Source organism: Danio rerio, chromosome 11 (assembly GCF_049306965.1).
Source record: "Danio rerio strain Tuebingen ecotype United States chromosome 11, GRCz12tu, whole genome shotgun sequence".
Classification (NCBI taxonomy): domain Eukaryota; kingdom Metazoa; phylum Chordata; class Actinopteri; order Cypriniformes; family Danionidae; genus Danio; species Danio rerio.
This window is the reverse complement of record NC_133186.1, coordinates 44,706,263-44,721,591: the sequence shown is the minus strand read 5'-3', so window position 1 is coordinate 44,721,591 and position 15,329 is coordinate 44,706,263. Positions and strand designations below refer to the sequence as shown.

Genomic DNA, 15,329 nt, shown 5'->3' with positions numbered 1-15,329 from the left:
AATAGGGTGTATTTTAAATAATGTATAATGAATGTATATTGACTTTGTAATTATATTGAAGGCATTGAGTTCTTTTGTATGTAGTTGAAGCAGTGTGACTTTTTTTTTAGATTGTGCTTGGCAACAATAATGAAGATTAAACAAAAGGCAATAAGCTTATAATTAAGCCATGCAATTTAAATGAATTGCTTTATAAATAAAAACAAACACTGCAGAATATTAATGCTGCAATGTAGAAAAACAATCAGTTTGTAATAAATGAGAGAAAAAATGTCTGACACTTTAATCAAACTATTACAGTCAATGTTTTGTAGTCCAACACCAAATAATTCTAGAGCATTTTAGACCCAGGAAATAGAAATGGAACAAATGCATGTCTTTGTTCATGGTAAATTAATATATTGTGTCATTAAATAGCTGTGAAATGCTGTATAAGTGTGCATTTTGGCTGACTTTGAACGACAGGCGGTGAACCTGCTGTGCATGAAGCTGCTCTACATTAGCTGCTTTCCTTAAGGCATTAAAGGGGGTTTCTCCTGTGTGATGACTTCAGGTTTTCCAGCAAAAGCATTCACAGGCTTTTGAAATCTTAAACCTCTCTTAGGGTTGAATCGGAGCAGTATTGAATGCTAAATCTCCACCTAGTCTTATCAGTTGTACAAAGAAAACTGTTGTTGGTAATGTAAAGTATTAATTCATTCAGATCAGCAAATAAAGTCTGATTAAAATTTAGCTTGTGCGCAATTAAAATAAATTAAATTCATATTTGAATTTGAGCTGCACAGTATATAGTTTTAGCATCGATATTGCAATGTGATTATTCGCAGTAGTGACATTGCGAGTATAAGCAATGTTGAGTCCGTATTATAGTTTATCATTTTGCAAAGGTTTTTTTTTTTTGAGGCAAAAAGTGTTGCATGCAGAACTGTTGCAAACAATTTATTTTTGTTGAATTTAAACAAACAAATTAAGTTCAGTAATGTTCAACTTAATTTGTTTGTTTAAATTCAGCCCAAATAAATTTTTTACAACCACTTAAAAAATTCATTAAATCCAAGATATCATCTTTGATTATTTTTTTGTGTAGTGCGAGGGTCTTACAGGATTCAGGCCTATGAAATTGTACTGTTTGTACCATTGACAAATGAACAATGATTCATTTTATTGAGGCTATTTATGGAGTTTTATTCTATTTTGATTATTCAGTTACTGTGTACATGAATACAAGTTGACAACATACAGAATACAGTTTTTTGAATGTTGAATTTATCTCTGCTTGTAGTTTGCTTTTTATATTTTATCCACTGCTATATAGAATCATCCCAATAAATCTAAAATAATAAATTCTTTCTAAATAGTTATTCAACTCTTCTAGTAAAATTGTATTCATATTACAATATCACAAGAAAAAAAAAAAAAAAATATATATATATATATATATATATATATATATATATATATATCAATCTTAGATTTTTCCAATATTGTGCTGTCCTAATTAGGGCTGGGTGATAAAACGGGTATTGTTTATTGACTGAACACCATTGGCAATAACGATAAAAAAAAGTTTGGTATGAGGTTTCGGCATTAATCACTATAGTTTTATTAAATTGTGGCTGCTAAGTGTGCGCCTTGAAAGCAATGTCAATAACTTAGGGTGCAAGTTTGTCACTTCCAATGGAGACGTGCGACTTGCACCACACTCGCATGGTGTGCAAGCGGGTGGTAGGGGTAATGTAGTCATCCAACTATACTATTTGTAATGTTGCAATTTAAATAAAGATGGCTGATTCCTTTACTTGAAAGCTTCGATTTGATTATTATAATTCGTTTGTTTACACAGTTTGAGGTTTACTGTATCATTATTATACACGCCATACAGATGTTAATCTACCTTTACCATTGTAACATACTCACTTTGTAACATTTTATTTATCAAGTTTAATAGTCTCTTTAACACTTGTTTATTTTATTTTAAATAGATGAGATATTTTGATTATTGTTGTTTTTGAATATTTAAACTATTTACCTTAGAAATGTTGTTAAATTAAAATAAAGTGGTTAAATAAATCCTAATATTCTTAACTGTAAAAAAATATTCAATAATTATCGATATCGAATGATATGAAACATGATATCGTGATAATTTCTTTTGCAATATCACTCAGCCCTAGTCCTAATTTAAATGTATTCTGTACTTGGCTTTTCGGGATGAATGAATGTTATTGATTAGCTTTGTTCTGCTGAAGAACTTTTGAGGATTAAGGTTAAGGTTGCTTTATTGCCTGACCCGCTGATTAGTAACCAAGCTTACCGGGGTTAGTGTCTTCACTATAGCTGACCTGCTTTACACAGACTGGACCAATCAATGTTCATTTCCCTAGCCAGACAGTTTGTTTTCCATCTGCGGATGGAGCTCTTTACAGGTAGGAGTGATTTAGGTTTAGATTTGCTTTTGAAGCTTAAACTCTCGCATTCTTTTAAGATCTCAGCGTTGGCTTCCAGAGCTTTTCTCATGGTATAAATCTTGTAGCTTTTGGCCGATATGACGAAAGGAGACTAACACAGACAGTATGATGTGAGCTTTTGTGCTACTTTGACTGGAAGTAAAAGGTGTTATTGGATATATTCTAATAAAACGGATTAAGTATAAAAATAAACTGACTTTCATGAATATTTTGCATGTGTTTGTGGTGTTTCGACAATATGACACCATATCTGAATGGGTTTCAACATTTGGCCTGCAGATATTAATGTAGTTCATGCTCAAGTTTTTTTCTACTGAAATTAGTCAAACTTGCTGAATTGAATAATTACTGCAAAAATTCATGCACTACACATTTTACTTCCCTTTATATTGATGATGAGCTATCTTTAGGTTCAGAAACCTCTGGTTATTATCAACTCTGGTGGCTATATAGTGAACTACTGCCAGTAGTTTATTTGTGGTGTCTTTGGTCATGCACATGTTACATGCAATAGACTGAAAGTGATTTAGTGCCCTGATATTCAGTTATCTTTGGTACAAGTTGGAAATGGCCTTAGCAGTAATAAACTGACAACAATAGGGTTGGGTACCGAAATTGTAACCGGTACGTACCGGATCAAATCAGCATATGAATTACGGTGCCTAATTTCAGTGCGACAAGGATGTAAGAATCAACGGAATCTGATCAAAGAAATATGATATGTTTGCACCATTCACCTGCATCACAGACAAATAATGCTACTAAAATGACACTAATATGATTTATTAAAGTATATTTGAGACTATAAACTATATAGATCTGGCACTTTTAAAGTATAATTTGAATTAATCCACTTTGTTGACATCACAGTACAGATAAACTCTTTCTGCGTCATCCTGAACATTATACGCATCATGTGTCATTACATATGCATCATATTCTTTGGGATTTTCCTAGAAAGTCCTTCACATTAATGAGTCTACTGGCTTTTTAATGGGCAACATGAGACCTTGTATTTTAATCTGTTTAAGGCTGTTCAAGCATTGGCAATACCAATGGACTAATGCATAAAAATAAATAAATCACGATTGAAAAAATATTGTTAATTATCATGTTTGTATTATATAATTGCTTTCTAAATAAGCATAATCGTCCAACTTTTGTAAAACTAGCGTCTTAACCATTTTACCAGCTCAACTTAAGTTAAAGTTCCACCTCCTTCATTCCTTCCCATGATCCCCTTTCCTTTTAATTATCAGTCTTGGAAGTGTTAATTGCACAAATCTTCTCAGCACTTGTTTGCATAGGGCAACACTGTCTTTCTGCACAGCTTATTTAAAACCTGCACTCAAAATAGTTCCAGTCTGCACATGGACTCGCATTTGAGTGTTAACAGTCGGGCAAAATGTATAGAGATTTCTTACAGCACAAGTGATGACCTTCATGCTGTTCTCAGAAATGTAGACTAGGAAAAGTATGTCATTTGCAATTTTGTGATTTGGTTTTAGTTATTTATAGCATTTAGTGTGTTGTGCTATTAAAGGGATAGTTCACACAAATAAAAATTCTGTCATTTACCCTTCTGAGGAATAGTAAATTGTGAGAATGTCCATGTTTTTGGGTGAATTGTCTCTTTAATAACTCTAATAAGCTTCTTACAATAAATGTTTCACATTTGCAACCACGAAATTAAGATCATCGTAGTGACTCACTTATAGTTTTAATCTTCGTTTAATCAGTTGATATGTTTAGCAGTTTGCCTAAGCAATCTAGTACACAATTCTGACTTTATTATATAAAAATCTCTTTTAGTTAACAGTGTTTTTGTAATTTCAGGGTTCAACTCTAAGGACTTTTTCTTCTGGCTAGTGGTTCAGATTTTTACTTGCCCTGCCAAAATTTTCACTGGGCCACCAAACAAAAGAAGTAATAGCTATTTCTTAGCCACATACAGTATTTAAAATAATGTTTCAAAAGCCAAACATATAATATTGCATTAACAAATATTGCAATTAAAGCTGTGCCATCAATTCAGATGCATTCATTCTCAAATTTTCAGAATGCATCGCTATTCTCTCTTGAATTGATGTTTGTGGTTAGTTTTTAACAGTAGAGGGAGCTCTACGCTCTGAAAAGTGTTGTAATCGCTGTTTAAATGCAGCCGTTTTTTTATTGCAATAAACCTGTGGCAAATTTAATTGCATTGATTCTTGGATTTTCCAAATCCTTTGCTATTCTCTATTGAATTGTTTGACCTTAGTGTTTAACAGCAGATGGCGCTCTAAAAAGCGTTGTAGTTTCAGAAAATTCTGTTTCGAATAGATTTTTGAGCTTGGTTTTGAACAGCAGATGGTGCTTTAGGCTTTGAAAAGAATTGTTCTATCAAACACTTTTTTCCACAACGCTAATCGTGATGTTATTGCAAATGCACTTAATCGTTAAGCCCAAATACTGACAGCAATTGGAGATGTGCTGAATAAGTTGAAGTCAGTATTAGTGCGTCAGGTCTCTTTTGGAATGCTAATGTGCTCTTTGACGACGGGATGTGGGCGAATCCCTGACATAAAAATGAGCCCTCTTTCTTTCTGGCTCACTCTTTTCCCCACACTATCTCTCAGTATTTTGCTCGCCCCCTGTGTAGTAGCCAGTTGAGTCCCTGTGACAGATGCAGGTGCTTTAGTAATGGTGTCCCAGTGCAATTAATGAATATTTAACATGCCAGCTGTTGATAAATTAGGAGAAACAGAAGTTCCTCCCTAATCTGCTTCCACTTGACTTTAGACAAGAAAGACACAGCAAGTACAAAACGTTAGACAGCATAAAAAATATAATAAGGAACCATTGTAAAGCATATTGTAAATGTTTAAAGTAGTGTCTGCACTTCAGATACTGTTTGTCTGGTAAAATTGTAAGCTGTTATAAGTTTAAAATAAGTTATAAGTGTAAATAAAGTCATTGTCAGTTATTATTTTTGCTATAGTGTATAGTATATATTACAGGGCTCGAAATTGCGACCATTTTGGTCGCATATGCGCCCGAAAATTAATCGATGCGACCTCATAATATATTTGGGCGCATTAGTGCGACCTGTTTTGATTTTTTTTAAAAACGTGCTAAATCGCTCTTCCCTGCCGCTATATTGGTTCATATTAGCTGTCAATCACTCAAGGCTATCCACTGTTAGATGACAGGGAGGGAGCTTTTATGTCCACGGGAAATGCAAACGGCTAAAGTGTAAAAACTTAAAGCACACAGGTTCGCGAAGTGCAAACCCCACCTAAAGTTGAGACGCAGATGAGAGCGATCATGACATGTGGTGAATATTGATCCGCCAGCTGAGATCAATCGAGTATGTGCTTTTCGGAGAAGGTGGTCGAATCTCGATGCATTGCATTCACTGCGTGTTCAGCTCAAGTGTCCGCTAAAAGTCAAATCTAATACTGTATCATCGCCAAAGAAGCTCGCCTTTACTAAGTTTACACTGAAACTGCGTCTCATAACAAACAGCGGTATTGCGCCGGTGCTTAACCTGCTCATAAATTGGGCCGGCTGACTCGCCTGCTTTTCCACAAACACAGAAAAATGAAAATCAGCTCAGACGGAACATTTAAATTGACACAAACTGAAACCAAAACTTTTAAAGAGTGATAGAAGTGAGACTTTACTTACTTTCTTTTGCCTATTCTTTCATGAGATGTATATATTTTTTTATTTAGTTACTGATGACTGTTTTGCAGCTTTCAGCCTTGAATTTAATATTTATTATAATCTTTTGTTTGTTTTGCAGCTGAAATATTATTTATTAAACTGACATGCATATATATGCTGTTTAGCAGTACAAAATAAATATTTCTTACTGCAATGCTTCATTTTTGTTTGATGCAAACTATACATTTATTTTTCAGAAAGTAACAGACTTTTTATAGCAGATAACCTACATTCAAGCACATTCAAGGCAGCATGATGATGAGAAATGTAATTCATTGTTACTATTATTGTCATTTTCATCATCATTAATATTCTAGAATTATTAGACATACACATTTTGGAATTATTGCACACAAATATCAATGTCATCTCAGCATTAATTATAGTTGTTTCTGGTTTTTGTTAGTCCTAATTGATGTTGTTTTAAAATACAATATGTCCCTTAAAATACAATTTGCAGCGGTGCTCAATCATTTTTGGTGGGTGCTCCTAAATTTTTTCTGGTGCTCCTAAATTTTTGAAGTTGGGAGCACCGGTGCTACCAAATAAAAAAGTTAGTTTCGAGCCCTGTATTACAATTACATTAATGCAATGCGTAATTATATCATATATAACTTGTTAAATAATATAACCGTCATTTTATTTTGTCATAGTATTGTTGGTTTTTTTATGTTTCTGATGTCTTTTGGGAGCACAATAATCATAATATCATGCTTGAACAACTCATGCAGCGCTGTACTATATGAAACATTTTCATAATAAATAGTAATAATTAAGTGTTTTATTAAGTATTTATTATTATTGGCAGTAAGAAGGTCGCTGGTTCGAGTACTGGATGGGCCAGTTGGCATTTCTGTGTGGAGTTTGCATGTTCTCCCTATGGGAAGGAAAATGAATAAATGAGTTTAGTATTATTATATTTGTTATTTGTTATAATTATTTGTTTTTCTGCGTGCCTTCTGTCCTTTAACTCATATCACAGAATTGTAAACATCTAATATCAGGCTTCAACGCTAAGGATCTTTTTTTACTGGCCCGATCGGGCAAGTGGTTCAGATTTTTACTTGCCCTGCCAAAATTTTCTCTGGCCCCACCAAAAAAAGAAGTTAGCCATTTAGTTTTTTAGCATTACTTTTCTTTAAATACAACTGACAATTTAAAAATGATTTAATTTAAATACAATACTGATTAGATTAAATAAAGTGAATGGTTTAATGTGTGGTTTAGTTGAATTATTTAGTTGACAATTTTATGGTTTTTGTTTGTTTATAACCAACCAAAATTCCTAATTTTATAAACCGGCTCATTACATCAGTCTATAATACTTTCAATATTTTCATTTTTCATTTATTTGTAAATCTAGATTTAAAATGCATTTCACTTCTTGTTCTTAATTGATTCATCAACTTAATAAACATATTAGCCACACGAACCACGCTTACTGGGCAAACAAGTTCTGAAACAAACAACGGGGCATGAAAGCATGCAATTGACAGCCAAATTAAATTTTAGTGACAAGGCAACACTAGCCCCGATCGGGCCAGTAACCATTCTGTATACTGTCCCGAGCGTCTTGCACACGGGCCCCGGGCCAGCGGGCAGTCCTTATTGTTGAGCCCTGTATATGGTATTGAAATTATGAAATAATAATGCATTACTGAATTAATAACTTTAAAACTTTGTGTGCATTCAAGATCACTTAGTTAACAGAGCTCGAAATTAACTTTTTTACTTGGTAGCACCAGAATAAATTTAGGGAACACCCACCAAAAATGAATGAGCACCCCTGCAAATTGTATGTTAAAGAATTTGTTGGATTGAAAACAACATCAATCAGGACTAAGAAAAGCCAGAAACAACTATCCCACTAATTCTGTAATGACTTAATGATATTTGAGCAATAGTTCCAAAATGAATGTCTAATAATTATTAAATATTAATGATGACGATGATGACAGTAATACTAACACTAACTAATACGAATACCAACTGCCGTGAATGTGAGTTATCTGCTATTATAAAGTCCTACTGTTACATTATGAAAAATAAATTTATGGTTTGCATCAAACAGAAATAAAGCATTGCAATAAGAAATACCCGTTTTGCACTATTGTTTTTATATGCATATTAATTCAATAAGTAATATATCTGCAATATGCTGATTTACGTTTTTCTAAGTTTCTGGGAAAAAGCAGGCTAGTCAGCCGGCACAATATATTGTTTGGGTGGGATGGGGCAGGATTCTCGCGATGACTTGCACAGTACCGTTCTTTGCCATGAGCCGCAGTTTTAGTTTAAACTTGGTAAAGACAAAGCAGGTCGCACTACAATCATTATGCAGTCTCACAAATGCTTTTAAATATATTATGAGGTCGCATAGTTTAAATTTTGGGCTCAAATGTGACCAAAATGGTTGCAATTTCGAGCCCTGGTTAATGTTTTTGGGTTGCTTTTTTGTATTTTATTATTCATGCATAACCATGTTTTATAAATGTTTTTGTGTGCCGTCTTTAGTTTTTTCAGAATAGCATATCAGTATATTTGAAGTATAATTAGTTTATTTTTATTCACAAAAGTCTGTTTAGTGATGTTTGTCGGTTAACTTTAAAATGTTGTTTTAAAATGAATCATGAAAGGTGATCTGGGAAATGCACACATTTTTCAGCTTCTGCTTCTGCACATGTTGCATTGTGACATTATTAACACCTTTCTTTTAGAAAAGTGAACTAAAGTCAAATGTAAGCGTAGAGACCTGCGACCACAGTAACCTTAGAATACAGTCAGAACAACCGTTTGGAGGAAATGTGCTTTGTCATTTGTGTTTCTCCATCCTTTCACACTTGCTTGTACACTTACTGGTTTTGTGTTTTAAAGAGACAGTTCACCTAAAAATTCAAATAGTCATTTACTCTCCCTTGTTACCTGTTTTAGTTTCGTTCTTCTGTTGAAAACAAACGAAACACCATTGACTTCTATAGTATTTTGTTTTTTAAATAGTATGATCAATTATTAGTCAGTCATTACAGATGTATGGTCGATGATTACAGGTTTTTAGCTTCTAAATATATTCTTTAGTGTTCAACAGAAAAAGAAGCCACACAGAAGTACATTTTCATTTAGTGCTGAACTATGCCTTACTGTAAACAGGGCTCGAAATTAACCTTTTTTTCTTGGTAGCATCGAGGCTTCTAACTTGACCAGTTAAACTCTGCGCACCCGGTACCGGGTTTGTTACGTCATCGACTTTCGCTTTAAGATTTAAAGGGCCAGCATTGCACCAAATCCCCGTAAGTGGTTTCGTTTGAAAGTGTAGAATCTATATTTTATGCACATATGCATCACTTTGGTTTAAATTCTACTGTACAAAAGTAATTGACACTTAAATACACAGTATTTTGGATACCCGAGCTGGGTATTAAACATTGGTTCATTTTTCAAATGACACATGTACAAATTATAGCTCAAATGAAAGCTCTTGCCGGTGCTAATACAGTTCTAGCATTCTTTTAACTGAATTATATTCACATATCAAACAGTTACCGAAGGAATCTCGGTGTTTCCTTGGCGCAAAAGTGAAAACAATACATTTATGATCACTAAGCAGCCCCAGATAGCACAGACAGCTGTCATCTCTTACCTTATGCTGTGTGCTTCAGGGCCATTCTCCTCTATTTTTGAGGTGATGTGCATAAGTAATCCTTTTATATGTCTGATGTGGTCCAAACACAGTGAATTATGTTTGATCAAACAAAAGAATAGTGAAATATGAAAACAGTGATCGATCCCTGTGGCTTGTACAGCACCTCTCATCAGTTGGAATACAATAACTTTTGCATAGATTATGGTGGAGACATTTTGATTTTTTCTCATGATAACAGGCATGTGCAGGAACCAACAAAATTAATTACAGCACCCTAGACCACACAGAACCCATTCAGGTTAGTACCTGAATGGGAGACCACATGGGAAAACTAGGCTGCTGCCAAAAGTGGTGTTAGTGAGGCCAGCAGGGGGCGCTCAAACTGCGGTCTGTGTGAGTCCTTATGCCCCAGTAAAAGTAAATGGGACACTATACTATCAGTAGCCGCATTTCCACTATCAGGCCAGTGCGAGCCAGGGCTTATATCGGGCCAGGCCGGGCCAATCGCCCAGGAGGTTGAGCAGTGAGGCCGAAATCATGTCGCGTTTCCACTGTGGGGCTAGTAGCTTGCAGCGCGTCAGCAAACCCCGCCCCCAGAACATAACCCGAATCGAACGTCACTCAAACCGCCCACTTCAGCGAGAATCATGCAGATAAAGCACATCGTCACAAAACTATTAAAATTAGGACAACCAAAACAAACAAATGACACGTTACTGTACAGCAGTACAACGCATGTCTATACGCACATGCCTGTGTGTTTTCATTCATCATATTCATTTACTCGCCGACCGACTGGCATCGAAATCCAGTGGTCTTGCCACCAACGGAGGGACCCAGCACAGGGAGCGCACACATCCATAATATAAAACCACATATGTAAAATTCTCCGTTAATAACTCGATATAAAATGTATTTTGTAACATCCTCTAGACAGACGCTGTCCAACATTCATCCCAAATGCTCCGGAGAGAACTGAAACATGATTTTTTCCCCCTATAGGCTTTATGACACTTAATAGGTGATTCCCTTTATTTAAAGATGTTGCTTATTATATCTTAAGTAAAGGAAAGTGTTCAGTGTTTCAGCACATAAGAGCAGCACGTAATAAAATATTGCCTATATTTCGTTGCGCTCAGCAGCAATGCACTAATAAAGCTCTTTATGTATTTTAAATTTCCTTTTTTAATTTTACCACGTTATTTAAAAACATACACACTTGTTTGAGGACACAGAACACATTTGAACTTGCAGTTTTCCCCGTCTAAAAAAGTGCTGCGCAGCTGCAGACAGAAAAAAAGGTCGCCTATTTCTGCGTTCACTCACCCCGAAAATGCTCTGTTTGCATGATTTGATTAATTTCATCGTATCCAAATACTTTATAAATAATATTTAAAACAATTTCCGGTGTTTATTTATTTATTTATTTTTTAGAAAATCTTTTTTTTCAAAGAGGCTTTTGAAAAATGAAAGTTTAATATAAATTTGAAACAGTTTGCAGCTAGTGAGCAACATCTTTTAGATGAGAAGTTAAATGAGGTCCAGTCTCTCTGTGGTCATTAAAAATCCCATGGCACTTCTCGTAAAGAGCAGGGGTGTAACCCCGGTGTCCTGGCCTGACCCTATAGTTTAAACAAGCAGTAACAAATGTGAGTGCTTTGAGTGCTATTTATTTTTTCTGTCGTTTTTAAATGCCTATTTGCATTATGCTGTAATCAATAGCATAAAGTGACAATAATATCACTTCTCAATAATGTTTCTGACAATATATCGCACAACAGTTATGTATAGTGGAAGGCCTACAGATTTGTGGTTCTTGTACAACCTTGATCTTAAAGGAGACGACATTCGTCCTCTGACTTAACCTGATGAACCTGTTATTATCAGTGAAGCCCACACAGTAATGCTCGCTGTGGGATGCTGGCGCAGTGTTGGCGGAAATAATGAATGTCACTCGTAATGTAGTCGAGTTTGACAGTGACTCTATTCATCCAGCTGAGCGAGGAAATTCGGCAGCATTTATTCTGAATGAAGCATAATTTTTTTTTCATCAAATTTTTCTTTTATTTTGTATTTCTTGAACACAGAAAAACATGCCGAAGACAATTAGCATAAAACAAAATGTGTAGATATACATATATAAACCAATATACAAGTTGTTAAATAATAGTATTAATAATAGCGCCAGCCATAACAACAATATTGTCAGTAAAAGGGAAAAACTGAAGAATAATGACAAGGACATACTGACACAAATAAAAATGACAAATAATTTATTGCATATTTCTTAAGAAATTGTATTATTATTTTATAGTTATAATAAATAATTATAATATTTTTCTTTTTTATAATTGGGTAAAAAATTATAACTGAATTATTTACAATTTTTAAAATTCATTTATAAAAATTATTTTAGTTTTAATACGTTTACATGCTTTGAGCTAAAATATTTTCTAGTAACCAGTTTCAAAGTAAACACCTGATTTATTTAGTATATATAGTTATATAGCTATTTACTTTTTTAGGTTAATTTATGTGCTTTGTATTTTTATTAACTGAAGCTTTTTATTGTTTTATTAGTTTTATTATTGCTCTGGATTGAAAAAATAATTTTTAATTAAATTTTTTTATTTAAATTGCAGTTCAATTAAATTTATTTTGTGATTTTGTAGATTTAATTTATATTATTTGTCATTTATCTAGCTTTAATCTAGGTAATTATCTTCATAATCTGTTTTAATGTGTGCTTTTGTCTTTTTATTTTTACACCATCTTTTTTTATTACTGTCAGGACTCAATTTGACAATCTATTTTAGCTTAATTGCAATTGCTTAACACTTTTTAAAAATACTTTTGAAGCTGTTTTGAGTGAGAAATTCCAGTTTAGATCAATTATTTCCTTTCTATTTGCCTTAGGCAAGGCAAGTTTATTTATATAGCACATTTTATACACAGTGGTAATTCAAAGTGCTTTACGTAAACAGGAACAAAGGAAGCAAGTATCAGAAAAATAAAAACAAATTATAAAAATGATTAAATAAAACAAACAGATAAAATGTGATATAAAAGAATGAAGAGAAGAGAAAGACACAATAGTGCAATCTGTCGGACGTAGCACAGTGCTCATTCAGTAAAGGCACAGCTAAACAGATGTGTTTTCAGTCTTGATTTGAATGTGCCTAATGTTGGAGCACATCTGATCATTTCTGGAAGCTGATTCCAGCAGTGAGGGGCATAGTAGCTGAAAGCTGATTCACCCAGCTTTGACGAAACTCTTGGAAATTCTAGTTTATTTGATCCTAGAGATCTGAGTGATCTGTTAGGTTTGTATTCAGTGAGCATATCTTTAATCTATTGAGGTCCCAGGCCATTTAGTGATTTATAGACCAGAAATTAAATTTTAAAATCTATTCTGAATGAAACTGGGAACCAGTATAAAGAACTGAGGACTGGTGTGATGTGCTCTGATTTCCTGGTTCTGGTCAGAATCCTGGCAGCAGCGTTCTGGATGAGCTGTATCTGTCTGACTGTCTTTTTAGACAGTCAGACAGAGAATTAGAGATCTGTTAAAACCACGATTTTAACACTGAAACTTTCGACCCCAGAGAACTGCAACATGAATAGTTTCACCTCTTAGTCAATGCAATTTTAGTTTTAGTACTTGCTATTTTTACTTTTCCTGCATACTTCAATGTCTTGCTTTATTTTGATGTATCTGTAATCTTTCTGTTTCTTCTCTGTTTACAGTTTTATCTCCAGGACACCAAAAGCAGCAATGGGACCTTCATCAACAGCCAGCGTCTGAGCCGCGGGTCAGAGGAGAGTCCGCCCTGTGAGGTGCTCTCCGGTGACATCATTCAGTTCGGGGTGGATGTGACTGAAAACACCCGCAAAGGTGAGGGAGAAAGGCTGTCAGTGCTAGTTGCAGCAGTGATGCGTGCCACTGTTTGCTGTTTGACTGTAATGAACATGATTAGACCTTCTGTGAATTTTGTGATTCTGTGACGTTTTCTTAATATTTTCTAAAATGAATATATATATATATATATATATATATATATATATATATATATATATATATATATATATATATATATATATGTATAAGTGTATATATATATATATGTATATGTGTGTGTGTGTGTGTGTGTGTGTGTGTGTGTATATATATATATATATATATATATATATATATATATATATATATATATATATATATATATATATAAATAATTATTAATAATAATTAAAAAATTATTAATAATATTAATAATTTAATATTTTAATTTAAAATTATTAATTAATAATAATAAAAAATAATTATATATATATATATATATATATATATATATATATATATATATATATATATATATATATATATATATATATATATATATATATATATATACAATTATTATTATTTTTTTAATTTAATGGTCAGTATTATTACTGCACAATATTGGAAAGACCTGACATTGTGATTTTTTATATTTGTGCAATATGAATGCAAATTTACCAGATGGCTTAAACAGCTTTATTTGGGAAGAAGTCTAAGATAGATACATACACTATAGCAGAGACAAAAGTTTTATTTATTATCTCTAATCAGCTTTATTTGAGATTCTAACAGTATTCAGGTACAGATATTGAATAATCAACGAAGCATAGTCTTTATTTTATTTAATGTAATCTTTATTAAAGTGTCAAACATTATCTTGTGTCCAGATGTTTTAACCTAAAATATTGAAATGTTCTTATAGTAACATGCTTTAAGGTGATAGTTCCCCAAAAAAAGAAAGCTTACTCACTATTTACTCACTCTTCTGTCGTTTCAAACAATTTGAGTTATTAAAATATCTTCTTTTTGTGTTCAGCATTAAAAAAAAAAAACTTTATCAACGCTTGAAACAAGTGAAAGGTGAAATGAAAATAGGAAGAACAGTTTCATTTTTGGGTGAACTATCACTTTAAAAACGCATGTGAGATGATAAAGTTTTACTCCATTATGGTTAAATCCTGCATGGATTATAATCAGTGATAATCCCATGCCGCATGTTCTGTGATGTGACTATTGCGGATGCACACATTGCAATATCAATGCTGAAACAATATATTGTGCAGCTCTAGTCAGTATTATTCGCTCCCTATATATTCATATATATATTTTATACATTGTTTACAGAAAAAAACAGTTGTCCAATAACTTGCCTAGTTAACCCACTTAAACCTTTTTAAATTGCACTTTAAGTTAAATAGTAGTATATCTTGTCAAATAGAAAGTACTGTCATCTTGGCAAAATTGAAAGAAATTAGTTATTATAAATTAGTTCTTAAAACTATTACGTTTAAAAATGTGTTGAACAAAATCTTGTCATTAAGCAACACTTGGTGAATGTTTAATGAATTAAAATTTCACAGGAGGGCTAATAATTTTGATAACTGTAGGTGTGGATGTATACATATTTCTTTCTAACTATGAAACTGTTTTGCTATATTAGTAATAGAACCAA

General features: G+C 33.2%; 1 protein-coding gene across 8 annotated transcripts in view; it reads left to right on the top strand.

Annotated features, from left to right (window-relative positions):
- Window positions 1-15,329, top strand: part of slmapa (sarcolemma associated protein a) — a 103,084-nt gene that overhangs the window by 16,476 nt on the left and 71,279 nt on the right. For all 8 annotated transcript variants that reach the window (XR_012386864.1, XR_012386863.1, XM_005168063.6 and 5 more), the window contains 1 exon segment: window positions 13,564-13,711. Coding sequence is in view for 6 of the 8 variants with exons in the window: in XM_005168063.6 (XP_005168120.2) it covers window positions 13,564-13,711 (148 nt within the window). In the remaining 2 variants the exon portion in view is untranslated.